Source organism: Carica papaya, chromosome 1 (assembly GCF_054855325.1).
Source record: "Carica papaya isolate Zhongbai chromosome 1, ASM5485532v1, whole genome shotgun sequence".
NCBI classification, from domain to species: domain Eukaryota; kingdom Viridiplantae; phylum Streptophyta; class Magnoliopsida; order Brassicales; family Caricaceae; genus Carica; species Carica papaya.
The window spans coordinates 24,301,807-24,314,582 of record NC_142309.1 but is presented as its reverse complement, the minus strand read 5'-3'; the positions used below and the strand labels follow the sequence as shown (position 1 = coordinate 24,314,582).

General features: G+C 35.8%; 3 protein-coding genes across 4 annotated transcripts; 1 reads left to right on the top strand and 2 right to left on the bottom strand.

Moving 5' to 3' along the window:
• Window positions 1–752: 752 nt before the first annotated feature.
• On the bottom strand, window positions 753–2,143 carry LOC110816764 (plant cysteine oxidase 4-like). Its single transcript, XM_022045081.2, has 5 exons — window positions 1,910–2,143; window positions 1,690–1,841; window positions 1,447–1,591; window positions 1,146–1,349; window positions 753–1,012 (listed from the first exon to the last, which is right to left on the bottom strand). Exons 1-5 carry the CDS (start codon window positions 2,040–2,042, stop codon window positions 867–869), a joined length of 780 nt encoding a protein of 259 aa, XP_021900773.1. The 5' UTR covers window positions 2,043–2,143; the 3' UTR covers window positions 753–866.
• A 1,796-nt stretch (window positions 2,144–3,939) lies between these two features.
• LOC110816689 (14-3-3-like protein) lies at window positions 3,940–6,069 on the top strand. Of its 2 annotated transcripts, XM_022044982.2 has the most exons (4): window positions 3,943–4,554; window positions 4,961–5,083; window positions 5,456–5,572; window positions 5,669–6,069. In XM_022044982.2, exons 1-4 carry the CDS (start codon window positions 4,072–4,074, stop codon window positions 5,726–5,728), a joined length of 783 nt encoding a protein of 260 aa, XP_021900674.1. In that variant the 5' UTR covers window positions 3,943–4,071; the 3' UTR covers window positions 5,729–6,069. The 2 variants fall into 2 exon arrangements, with proteins under 2 accessions (XP_021900673.1, XP_021900674.1); XM_022044981.2 differs by having other exon boundaries at window positions 3,940–4,554; window positions 5,456–6,069.
• A 3,031-nt stretch (window positions 6,070–9,100) lies between these two features.
• LOC110816778 (VQ motif-containing protein) lies at window positions 9,101–11,024 on the bottom strand. Its single transcript, XM_088221659.1, has one exon. The coding sequence runs from the start codon at window positions 10,575–10,577 to the stop codon at window positions 9,501–9,503; it is 1,077 nt and encodes a 358-aa protein (XP_088077785.1). The 5' UTR covers window positions 10,578–11,024; the 3' UTR covers window positions 9,101–9,500.
• Window positions 11,025–12,776: the final 1,752 nt, after the last annotated feature.

Genomic DNA, 12,776 nt, shown 5'->3' with positions numbered 1-12,776 from the left:
TGTTTCGGATTACCTGCTCGTTTCAGGCCCACGTTTTGGCTGCTAAATTCAGCTTTTTAAAAATTTGTCCGTCACTTCAAGCGCCGGAAAAAAATAGAAATTGTCTATTATGACTCTTGCGAGTTTTAAAGATTCTTTGTTTGGATTAAATGATATTTGCTTACAAGATTTTAAATGGGCATATGAAACGTGTAAGATAAGGAAACGAACAGAGTGCCCTTTTGCATAAAGTCCACGTTGAAGCAGGAAGAGGAGATTGTCCCGTTTCACTCATGATATTAAATGAGTTTTCAAATCGACAGAGAGGATAGAGATGTGCTAGCCAACCAATCATGACATCAGATATTCACGTCGTATGTATATGTATATATATGACTTACATATATATATTCAATTGTTTATCAAGCTTCTCCTCGTAGCGTCTGGTAATCGTATGTTTTTTGTCTGCTTATACCAAAACGTTAGGAAATCACCGTAAGATGACCATAAAAAAAAAACTGGTCATCTCTGTTTTTTTGTGTTCATGAAATTAGTCACTTTTAAAGTTAAAACATCATTTTTATGTTCATGAAATTAGTCTCCTCTAAAGTTAGAACATCTATGACGCTTTTAGAAAACAAGAAGCTTTTTACACATATATATATATGTATAATTTATATTTACCCCCAGATTTTGTTATGTTAGGTAACAGTGTCCGTCCCATATATATATATATATATATATTAACTTTCATTGACCAACTGACATGGAAATAAACATATTCCATGGTATATCATATAGGGATACATCAAGGGCCCATAGAGGTTGAAAAGTTCCTAATTTCTAATATATATACATATACACTATACTTCGGCATTTTAGCCGGATTAGTTCGACTGGTCAGAACTATTTCCTTGTTCAATATCAACTGAATTACAAAGATCTTCTTTAGTGTTCACGGGAGGGCCAAGGTAAGGTGATCCACTCACAACGAAATCATCTGGCATGTCTATTTCCTCAAGCATGGCATAACCTGCAAAAATTATTTATCCCACACCTACTAGATTAAACACAGTAATCGACTCTTGGCACTATATTTCATCAAAAAATAATAATTAAAAGGCTAATACATATATATATATATATGTTCTTGGATTAGTGCTTGCCGGGAAGGGAAGGAATCTGGAGATCTGAGAAGTAGGTGGAAGGCCTAGTAAGGTCTTGAGAATATGGTGGAGACAACACGTCTAATACGGCGCAAGGAGTTATGGCTGTGAAAGAGTGGATGTTTCCACCACTTCTTGCAAACAGAATTGACGCCTCACACGGTGCGTTTTGTATTCCATTCATCACCCTGCATCCAACTCCCCCTACACCAATATACTTAATTATCATTTATAACAACATGCATTCGAGAATTTTAAGAACAACATAAAACGATGCATTTTTACCGAAGTTGATCCTTACTTGTTCTGTGACCAGAATGATCCACCTTCACCCAGTCGTAAGCTTTAACGTACATGGAACCGTACAGGAGCTTGCTTAACACTGTCATTCCTGGGTGATCATGAAGAGGAAACACCCCTCCTGCTGGGAAGCAAAATATACCTATCTGCACCACAAAAACGACATCGTACGTGTATATATCCATGCATATTTTCATTATATACGCATGCTTTTAGTAAAGGACAAATTGATTAAGAGACTTACAGAGAAGTAGTTACATTCATGGACATGAATGTAAGTTATTTCAGACACTCCTTGGCCGCAGAACAATCCATTCACTAATCTGGGGCTTGAAGCTGGAAATCCATGCAAGCTACAGAATTCGTCGATCCCCACGTCGACAGCTTCAAATAAGTCTGCATGCATTTTATAATCAGTATATATTGCTACGTCCAAGTTAAAACATATGTATATTTATATATACCCAATATGCTTTTGAGCCATTGAATTTGTTGGAAAGTTGGCAGCCGATCGTCGCGAGAGAAAACGGAGCGGCAGGCATCGTATAGCAATTGTATTTTGGTTTTCTTCTCCATTATTGTTGTGCAGAACTCCATAGCTGATCTAATCTTTCTTTCTGTGAGCAGAAATATTTAAGAAATACTCGTGGGTAATTCGCTATTAATATGATGGAGAAACTGCAGAAAACAGGATCCCTGGAACTAAAACCCGGGGGCTTATCTTGACTTGACCTTTTTATCTTACAATGGGCATAAACGGGTTGTGGATATATATATATATATATATATATATATAAGATATTATAAGGGGAGATGGACAGTATCTGAGCTTTCCATTTTTAACCTAATTAACCATTGGCTAATTAGAGGTTAAGTGCAGATGGCGTAAATGTGATTTAGTATGCTCTAACTACACTTACTTCTATATATATATATATATATAGAGAAGCTAATTACGAGGCAATAGATTAAGTCAATATTATATAGTGAGCATTTTAAATGTCTCAATATATATATATATATATGTAGAGTAGCTAATTACGAGGCAATAGATTAAGTCAATATTATATAGTGAGCATTTTAAATGTCTCAAAGTGCCAAACCCATATTATAGCTTGTTTTGAAGACGCACATTTTATGATACGGTACTGGAAAACAATATCATATTTCTATGGGGTGATGCCATATATGACCTAATATATACTTGATGATCATCAAACTAAACGTGGTGTTCATTAAAAATAAATAAACAATAATTCTATAATTTTTTATAATAAATATTAATACGTTATCGAACTAGTTCTTCGAATAAGAAGACCAATTACCATTAATGCTGAAATCAAAAGGTTTATGAAAATATATATATATATGATCTCACTTAAAAATATATCAAAATAATAAAAATTTATTGAAATAATTACAATAAGTTAAAAAAATTAATTTAATATATTTTACAATAAATCTTAATTTAAAAACTAAATATAGTGCCATATGGATCATTGGTCGAGCTCCGCTAGTATAGCCCAGTACAAGGAGAAGCCGGGTCAGCCTATGTTTGGCATGGTTTCAAAGACGGCCACAATTCGAGGACCATGCCCGTAAAAATCAAACTCAACTTCCTTTCTTTTTTTTTTTTTTTTTACTTCTAATAATTACAATATAGAATTTTTATTTGTCATTTTGTAGTACACGATATTAATTTTGCATATGAATGTAGTTAAAATTAATGTCTTTAATATGAAGGAGAATTTAAATAACTGCTAAAACAAAATTTGTTGATTAATTTTTAGTTATTTTCAATTAAATCACATTATTGATGTTATTTCCTTATTACAGTGAACAATTACGTATGAAAATTATGCAATTAAATTATCCACGCACCTCTAGATCCTTTGTAATAAGCGAAATAAGTAATCCTAGTACTAGAATACCAGAAGACTTCATTAATGGGAAAGATAGTGCATACCCAAATTGGGTAAGATGACTCAGAATAAATCTTCTTCAATGGGTTGGCGACCTCATCCGGAGGATTTATACACAGATGACTTTGTTCCAAGTAATCCTAATGATGCAAAGTCGTGAGATTTATGGGTAAAATAGACAATAATAATATGGTTTATGAATTCAATACAACCACAAATTTTATGTTGTTTAATTATTATAAATTGAATAAGATATAATTAAATTACTTAAATTTCTATTCAGCTTAATTGTAAAATTTTGATCATAATTTTTTGTTTTGGGTTTTAAAAAGAATCTACGAGCCCAAACCCATTTATATATTTTCCACCAAACCAGAAAATTCAAACCACAACGAACCAAGAAAAGCACTACCTTTTTATCGGTTCAAAATCAAAACCCCCGTGTCTGCCAGCTTGTCTTTTTTTCAGTCCTTTTACCTCCCCACATTAATCCAACGGCTCAAATCGCATCTTCCGTTTCTCTCCCTTCCCCTCTTAACGCAATCATCGCTCCACTCTCTACCCCCGCCCCCCCTCCCCCCCCCCCCCTTCCCTCCCTCCCTCCCTCTAATTAAAACGCATAACCCGAGCACCCCTCTCCCTCTCCTTCCTCTCTTCTCAGATCTAACTCTTCATTCCCTTTTCTCTCCAATCTCACTCCACCAATGGCGGCCTCATCACCTCGCGAAGAGAATGTTTACATGGCCAAGCTGGCCGAGCAGGCCGAGCGTTATGAGGAGATGGTCGAGTTCATGGAGAAAGTCTCCGCCGCCGTCGAAAACGAAGAGCTCACCGTCGAGGAGAGGAATCTCCTCTCCGTCGCTTACAAGAATGTGATCGGCGCCAGGCGGGCCTCCTGGCGTATCATCTCTTCAATCGAGCAGAAAGAGGAGAGCCGCGGCAACGAGGACCATGTGTCCATGATCCGCGACTACAGGGCCAAGATCGAGTCTGAGCTTTCCTCTATCTGCGAAGGGATCCTCAAGCTCCTCGATACCAGGCTTATCCCATCCGCCTCCACCGGGGACTCCAAGGTCTTCTACCTCAAGATGAAGGGGGATTACCACAGATACTTGGCCGAGTTCAAGACCGGAGCCGAGAGGAAGGAGGCCGCGGAGAGTACTCTCACAGCTTACAAATCTGCTCAGGTTTTTTTTTTTCCTCTTTCGTTTCTTAACTTTTTTCCTAAGAAAACTAATACTCGAGTCCGGATCTGTTTTAGATTTCGATTTTATCTTCGTGTTTTTATGTGGATTTGGTTGCCGATCATTCGTGTCCTTTGATTGAGGGTTTAAATTTCTTTTGCTTTAATTTTTGAAATTTCGACGGTAAATGTTATATATTTATCTTATTGTTTGACTTTTCCTGGGAAATTTAATGGATCTCTTTTCTATTGTAATTATTGGTTAATTATTTCCTGTGGATGCATGTTGATAGAGCCTTTTGTGTTAAACCGAAACAGTTTAGATGCTGTTTTTTTTCTGATTTTTCTGTTCTTTTCTCTCGGCTATATCGCGTAATTGATCATTTCCTTGTGATTTTCAATGTTTGTAGGATATTGCAAATGCAGAGCTGGCACCAACTCATCCGATCCGTCTTGGCCTGGCTCTGAACTTTTCTGTGTTTTACTATGAGATCCTCAATTCTCCTGATCGCGCCTGCAATCTCGCCAAACAGGTGATGGAATCTGATGCAGCATATAATTTGAGTTTTGTAATCTTTTAGGATTTCGCCTGTTAGGTAAAAAGAAAGGCCATAAATTTTAACTTGTTGAAGCACTTTTTATTGATTAATTTTCTGCCTTATATAATGTTTTTTCTTTCCTCCTTATGGAACGCAGTAATATGGAATTCTTGCCAATACCTTGCTTTTCGGGTTGGTTTTAATTTCCACTCTGAGAAATTCGAAGTAAAATTGGGATTACCTGAACTTAAGAAAAATTAAAGTCGTGTTTACTTCATTTTCCCTCATATTTGGTTACTGCCTGTGTAGAATGTGAAAATACTAACTGCTTATATGATTGCTTTATTGTTGCGTTGGTTTCATCAGGCATTTGATGAAGCTATTGCGGAATTGGATACTCTCGGCGAGGAATCATACAAGGACAGCACTTTGATCATGCAGCTTCTGCGGGATAATCTCACTCTGTGGACATCTGACATGCAGGTATTGAATGCGACCCATCATTATGCATCCATTTTTGATAAAATTCATCATAAGGATATGATTGACTTTGATATGAAATACGTGTTGTTGGATCAGGATGATGGAGCAGATGAGATTAAGGAAGCAGCAGCCAAGCCCGGTGAAGATCAGCAGTGAAGTTATCCGACTGCTAAATTAGGATCGAGCTTCTCTATATGTTTTTGATTGGAGAGGGTGTTTGTTGCTAATTTCCTTGTTGCCCAAAAGTTTTTAGGCATTCTTGTCTTGGTTAAATGAATCATGGATGTACTGGGTTTTTATTTTCTTTTCTTTTATTTTTCATTTTGCCGTTGCGTTTAGCTTGTGGTATTAATTCTTATGTGGTATTTTCATTAAGATATTGAAGCTTTAATTCTGTTGTTGGCATCAGAATGTTATGCTCAGCCATCATTAATTTGGGTATTTGTATCTCACCTGAATGAAGCCAATCCCCAAATAAACCTCTGGTTTAAAATATACATCATTGACTCTTTCTCTTGTTTTATTTCTTTTTTTAAGATTTGTAGTTTCGTTCAGTAGTTGCTCGTCAGTGCGGTTGGGTTCTTGATGGCATGCCTGTATCAATAAACTCTCACTTATGTGATAATGTTTTAAATTCAAGGTTGCGGGCGGCAAACCCTGCCAGTGATATTATTCACTAATGTTTTAAATTCATGTTTCCTCCAGAAATGTGATATATTATTTTGCGTCGCGTCTTTCGATTATTGTCCGATCTAGCGGTCTAGAAATATGAAAGTAAGAAGATTGGTGCTGGAACTTGTATTTTTAAATTTAGAGACAAACACGTGCAAGATACCAAAGCAAAAACATGGGCAATAGTCCTTGAAGCCATTTGTTTGGCATCTTTAACCACGATTGAGTCAAGGTTACGAGGGTTTGATGCTTTTATTATTATTATTTTTTTTTTCAAGGTGTTGGAATAATTAGGGTTTGAAGTTTAGACTTTTGAGGGTAGGTCCCCCGAGTTAGGTTTGTTTTTCAGCCCTACATGACATTCGATTGCTGCGTCTTGATAGCATTTAATTATGCAAATTGAGCCGCGACCAACAAAATTATATTCATTCAAATCTGTGGACTTAACAATATGTGGGTTTAAAGATAAGCCCTAATTATTATTTTAACTCTTAAGTTCCTGTGCTTCCTGCATGTACGTATACATTTTCTTTGAGACACAAATTTGATCGTCTATCTTGTGCCTAAATAAAATAAGGTGATAGTTTCATTTTACTTTTTGTTGTTTTGTTCTCTCACTTGATAATTTAAAATTTTTTATTGTTCTATTAGTTAGTTACATACGTACGTTAGTTAAGCATTGTTAAATTTTCTGAAAGAATTTATTCTCATGTAAGTATAGTTTTTTTAATGAAATTTATTTTCCTGTTAGAAAAGAATTAATCTAAGAATCCGAATTTTAGGTACAGTCGCTTGATATTAAAATGGACTTGTCAAGTTTGAATGGATTTCAAGGATAAGAGTTAAATGAAATCGAAATGGGATATTAAAGAGTTGAAGTCTAGCATTCAAAAACATTTTGAGTCAACTCATTAGAGGAAATAGTTCTGTAATACGTTTGGATGTGTTTGAGGAGTTGGTTTTCAATTAACTATAAATTATTTATTATATAATTAATTGTTAAAATTATAACTTGTGTAACATGGAACAAAGATGTTGGTTTATTTATTTGAGTACTTAAAAAAATAATGACTTGAATTTTCTAAGATATTACCACACAAACTTTAAATGAAGAAAATTTATTAAGTCACCGATTTTGTTTGTCGAATTCGGTGTCAACTGGTTATTTATTTTTATTTAATTATTGGAAAATAGAATAAGATTTAAGGTAACTTTCATGCTAATTGAAGCAAATTGGAAGATTGCCAATAAAATTAAAGAAAAAATAAGTCTGATAGACAAACACCTCATGCTTACTCATATATGACGACATCGTAGTCACAATCAAAATAAACTGGACAAATATTTTAGGGTTGCAATTTACTGCTGCTCCTCAAATTATTAGCGGCAATCACAACATTCTAGCTGCAAAATTAATTAATTTTAACTTTATTTTTATTTTCTTTCATGTTAGAAAGTCAATTTCAACTTCTAAAAATTATTATGCATGTAGTAGTAGTAAAATACACCACAGATTTCTAATGTAAAGTTTCGAACAATTAATCTTTTAAAGTTCGGTATTGTTTTTTTACTATTAAAAAAAATGTTCCCCATTTTATCATATAGTAGTTATCAAAATTTTCCTTTTCAACTATCGTCTGTAAGAATTGAATTCAAACGAGCAAGAGTAAAAAGTCGATTCAAATAAGTAGGAGTAACGTAAAACTTTTCTACTAAAGTTGACCCTTTTCGGTAATAAATAGTAAAGTTTACAATATTTGATACCAAACCAAGTCACCACCATTCACCATTTTTAACCTAATCTCCCTCGATACAACTATGAGGAAGATCAGTAGTGTCTTCAACCAACAACCTTAAAAATCTTCTGGCAATTAAACACTCGTACTCATCAGTGCCTGACTAGTGGCTTTGTAGAGTCAATTTCTACAAAGAGAAATCCTTAAGCCCCAATAATCTTTTGGTCATAAAGTAGAAGGGAAATGCTTGCAAAAAGAAAAATGACACTAAATGGAAATGCCATTTCCCATTTTAACCAGCTTAAGCATGTAATTTTTAAGTGTGAACACCACACATAATCAGCAATATTCAGAGAGGGTCAGATGCAGTTGTACAGAAAACTCAAATCGCTAATTCAGATGGACTGATGCTTAATCATATATGCAGATCAAGTCAGTTATCAACCACTTTTTTCCATCAGAATCAACAAATCATCAATATTTCTGGCAATTGCCTTAGGATAAGTAGATTCTCAAGAGAAAGATAGATTCTTCTTACTTTCAAGAGCAACTAATGCCAAAAGTTAGCATACCTTTATGTACCAAAACAACAGTTAAGGTTTTAAAACTTGTCTCGGGCTAATCCAAATTGATAGTTTCTTTCTAAATTTGTATCATCTGCTATTTTTTAGCCAGTAACCACAAATATCCTGTCAAAAAGTTGTATTTTATAAAGAAATGTTTTCTTCACTCTGCTGTTACTCACACATTAGAAGTTGAAGCTGAACTAAACACAAAGGCATAAACCTAGATATTTGCCAAGATCATTATGTACAGTTTGACAAAAATGAACAAGACTTGCAAGAATCTCTACCCTCATCACTCTTCACTCTAAAACAAAGGCTAGCAAGATTTTTCAACAACATTATACGAATTCTGAAAGATGAGATGACTTGAAGGAAACTGAAAAACTTTATCCATCCCAAAGAAACGAGTTCAAGGTAACAGCCACTAATTTCAAATGCACAAAATACTCTAGCTACCAAAAAGAGAATCAATTAGATTTACTTCATACAAGAAATAGAGCTTAGAAAATCCAAAAGCAAGTAAAGATTATTGTTTATAACTGGCAAAATGTATATATAATGAATGGCACAGACATATATTTATATAAAAAAGAACATGAGTTCACAGACCCTTGTTTTGGCACAGTTAATAGAATAACTGAGAACAACTACACCAACAACAACGAAAGCAAAAACATTCCCTGTAGTAATCTAAGAACCCAAAAATCTTTCTTCTCCTCCAATGTTCAAACTATTCAAAAGGAAAAGGGAATAATCCGCTTCTTTACATGTCCATTAAAATACCACGACTCTAACTAACAGGACGAGACCATTTTCATGGCGTTCTTTCTTTGTTCTTTTTCTTTATCATCTAAAACTGGAAATTAAATAAGAACCCCAAACCTATCCATGTACAGAATAAATTCTAAGCCTTTTTTACCAGAAGAAGAGACTTATCTAAAAAGAGAAATGAACTCAAAGGCCTCTCCATCTGGGGCTCGGCACCGGCAAGGTTGGGGAAAGCGGGAATCCCAGCTGACCAGAAGATGGCGACAACAGCAGGCTTGGGGAAAGTAAAGTGTACGGCGACCTCGGGGAATTCAGGCACCCGAATGGCAACGGTGAGGGAGGCAGTTGGAACTGCGGCTGCAACGGCAACATTCCCGATGATGTTGAAGGTGGCATCGGTTGCGGCGCAATTGTATTTTGATGCTGCTGCGGTTGTTGCGGCGGAGCCGAACTGTTCCAGCGGGGGGAAACCAGAGGAGCTAGTGGCGAGAATCCCGAGAATTGTTTGGGGTTCGAATCGGTGTTGGAGACCGAGCTCTGGAGATACCGCATGTATGCGGAGACCGGAGATTCCGCCGCCGCGTGTACCGCAGGGAGTGGCGGGAGAGGCGACAGAGGCGCCGGTGGCCGTTGGATGAAACCCGCTGTTGCGTTGGCGGCGCCCATATGAATTGGGAGACTAGGGTTTAGCGCGCCGGGTGCGTGGGACGGTATCACCGGGTTGGCACAGTTTAGCAACTGAGGCGGGCGGTTGCTAACGTGCGCGAGAGGCGGAGGTCGGATCCGCTGCAAGCGAGAGCTCTGCGGTTTCGGTGGGTGAATCGGCGGCGGATTAGAGAACCGCTCATGAGCCGGTGAACCGGTGAGCTTTTGGACCACATCCCTGAAATCGTTCTTATTAATATTATAGACCGGCGGCTGATGCTGCTGCTGCTGCTGCTGCTGCACCTGTAGATTGCTCGGACCCTGATTTTGAGCTGGTGGGAGCGACACAGACGCCGATGCTTGAACTAGTTGCGGTGGTGGTGGAGCTTGATGGTGATGATGAACTTGATGATGGGTATTGATATTGAGATTTTGAGGCTGATCAAACGGAGGTTTCTTAATGATGGTGGTGGTGGATTTGGAGATCTTGTGAGAAAACTTATTCAGTTGTTTCAGGTAATGATCCCTGCTGTTATTGATACTGCTACTGCTGGTAGCTGCGGCGCCGGTGTTGGTGGTGATGGTAGACTCACCAGACGAATGACAGCTTTTATCCATTTACACGGAAAACGATACCCAGTACCCCCTTTCTCTATCTCTAACCTCTGAAATCATCTAATCTACGAAAATCCCCTTCTGCCCAGGTTTCAGATTGTACGGTGGGATTATGTTCTTCCTCTGGCGGACCCGTAAGAAGGGTCGGATCGGGTCGAGGAGAGTAGGACACAGGAAAAAAGAAACGGAATAAAGAAATTATGGAGGCAGAAAAGAACGAATATGTCTATGTCTCTTTGGTCTTTGCTTCACTCTCTCTCTCTGCTTTTAATATTTTCAGCTTAAAAGAAGAGAAAAAGACGGAGACCGTAAAAGAAGCCACGCACCTCTCTCTCTCTCTCTCTCTCTATTTCTCCGTCTCCATCTTCATCTTCCCCAACTCGTTTTGTGTTTATCTGATAAATATGTGTGTATAATGCTGTGTCACTGTATAGGAGTAAAGCGTGGCTCTCTGTTTACGTCACCCCTTCTTATTTACGTCCTCTCTAGCTCTCTCCATGATTGGCCCAGGTTCAAAACGCTCCATCTCCTGTATCTTTTACCAGTCAAACCTCATAAAAAAAAAAAGAAAACTAATTAATTTATTTCTTTTTGTATGGATTATCTACTATATTTCACTCGTATTCAAAAAATGATATGCTGACTTTTGACCCTCTTTCGCTCCGTTGATTTATACGAGATTAAATAATTATTGACTAATCCTACGGCTCCCCTTGATTCTTATACAAGGCAGTTTGTTTTGGTTTCCTCATTAAGAGATTACCTTCTATTTTATTATTCACTTTCCTTTTTTACTTCAAAATTTTGGTGGGTAGAAATGGAAGATGCCTTATTGATATTGACTGGGGGGGGCAACAAAACCAGTATGTGATTAATTAAGGGTTGTTTGTTTCTTTCCCTTTTTTTCTGTCTCTTCAATGATAATCCATCAAGGATTACGTGGCCGTTGGAATTGCCTAATCGGGTCAAGGTGAAATTACTGAATGGTACCAAACAGAACCCTCCAACTTGCAGGGCCCCATTGCCTTTGTACTAGTCTCTTTCGTTTTAGGACTCAGCCCAAGGCTGCAAAAAGGGCTTGGACCATATTCCCATGTCTCCAAATCTTTTCTGCTTTGCTTCAAATCCAATAATAAAATTAACTTTACCAAATAATATATATTGATGTCACTAAAGATTTTACCAAAAGCTAAATTAAGTATTAAACCGCCATAATTTTGTTTACACCAAACATTTCACTTTATAAAAATAAAATAAAATAAAACATTCTTTTCTACAGAGAAATTTCAACTTCGATCAACATGGAATACAAAATATTTTTATACCCAAAAGTTGAAATAAAAAAAATAAACATTAATATAATGTTATATGGTTATATCAGTTAAAAAGAGCTATCATCTACTATTAACTGTAATTCATTATTATATAAAATCAAGTATTGGGTGAAAAATAGGAGTGAGAACAATCTTCTCGCAATTATAGATCAAAACAACATTATTTTTTTTATTTAATATGATTAATCTAAACTAAACTAAACTAATAAGAAGAACTTTATGTAAAATTTTTGAAGTAGATTAATTTTTATCTCTCCCGTGATTATCAATATATTAACATGAGTAAAATTATAATTATCTCATATGAGTTTCATATGACCTACGCTTATCATCTTTATTTCCTTTAAAATTCTAATTAATTAACTTCCAATTCACGTTTATGTTATTTTTATATTAATATTAAATAAAATTAAAAAATATTAAATAAATATTTTAAATAAAAATATATATTACTCGAACTAACAGAATTTTGTTGTCATTTAATTGTTTGAGTTTTAACTTAAAAGATAAAAATTCAAGTTTTAATTATTAATTATAACAAAATAAAGATATATTATATTGTATTTTTTTTTTAAAGAAAAAAAAGGTATTATTCAAAAACCTAGGGTTTCTTTTCTACCCGCTATAGGGTTTATCGTCACTTGTTCCGGCGAGCAATTCATGGGAATCTACGAAGCAATTATGATGAACAGCACTTTGAATACTTGCTTTAAATTCCATACTAGAGTTTATTTTTACAACTTTTTTTAAAATATGATTTGATTTTTTAAGGAAATATATGAATTAAAGAAAGAAGCCACTAAATTCTTCTAGTCCCGAGGCATCATCCAATGAGAAGAATTTAAATTTGAATTTTTGGTTGATAAGA

Excerpts from the sequence above, each read along its gene's own strand:
- LOC110816689 (XM_022044981.2), top strand. The coding sequence starts at position 4,072 with ATGGCGGCCTCATCACCTCGCGAAGAGAATGTTTACATGGCCAAGCTG. Across the intron at positions 4,555-4,960 it reads CAGCTTACAAATCTGCTCAG|GATATTGCAAATGCAGAGCT; the intron begins GTTTTTTTTTTT and ends CAATGTTTGTAG. Across the intron at positions 5,084-5,455 it reads CCTGCAATCTCGCCAAACAG|GCATTTGATGAAGCTATTGC; the intron begins GTGATGGAATCT and ends TGGTTTCATCAG.
- LOC110816778 (XM_088221659.1), bottom strand. The coding sequence starts at position 10,577 with ATGGATAAAAGCTGTCATTCGTCTGGTGAGTCTACCATCACCACCAAC.
- LOC110816764 (XM_022045081.2), bottom strand. The coding sequence starts at position 2,042 with ATGGAGTTCTGCACAACAATAATGGAGAAGAAAACCAAAATACAATTG. Across the intron at positions 1,592-1,689 it reads ATGAATGTAACTACTTCTCT|ATAGGTATATTTTGCTTCCC; the intron begins GTAAGTCTCTTA and ends TTTGTGGTGCAG. Across the intron at positions 1,350-1,446 it reads TCATTCTGGTCACAGAACAA|GGGGAGTTGGATGCAGGGTG; the intron begins GTAAGGATCAAC and ends ATATTGGTGTAG.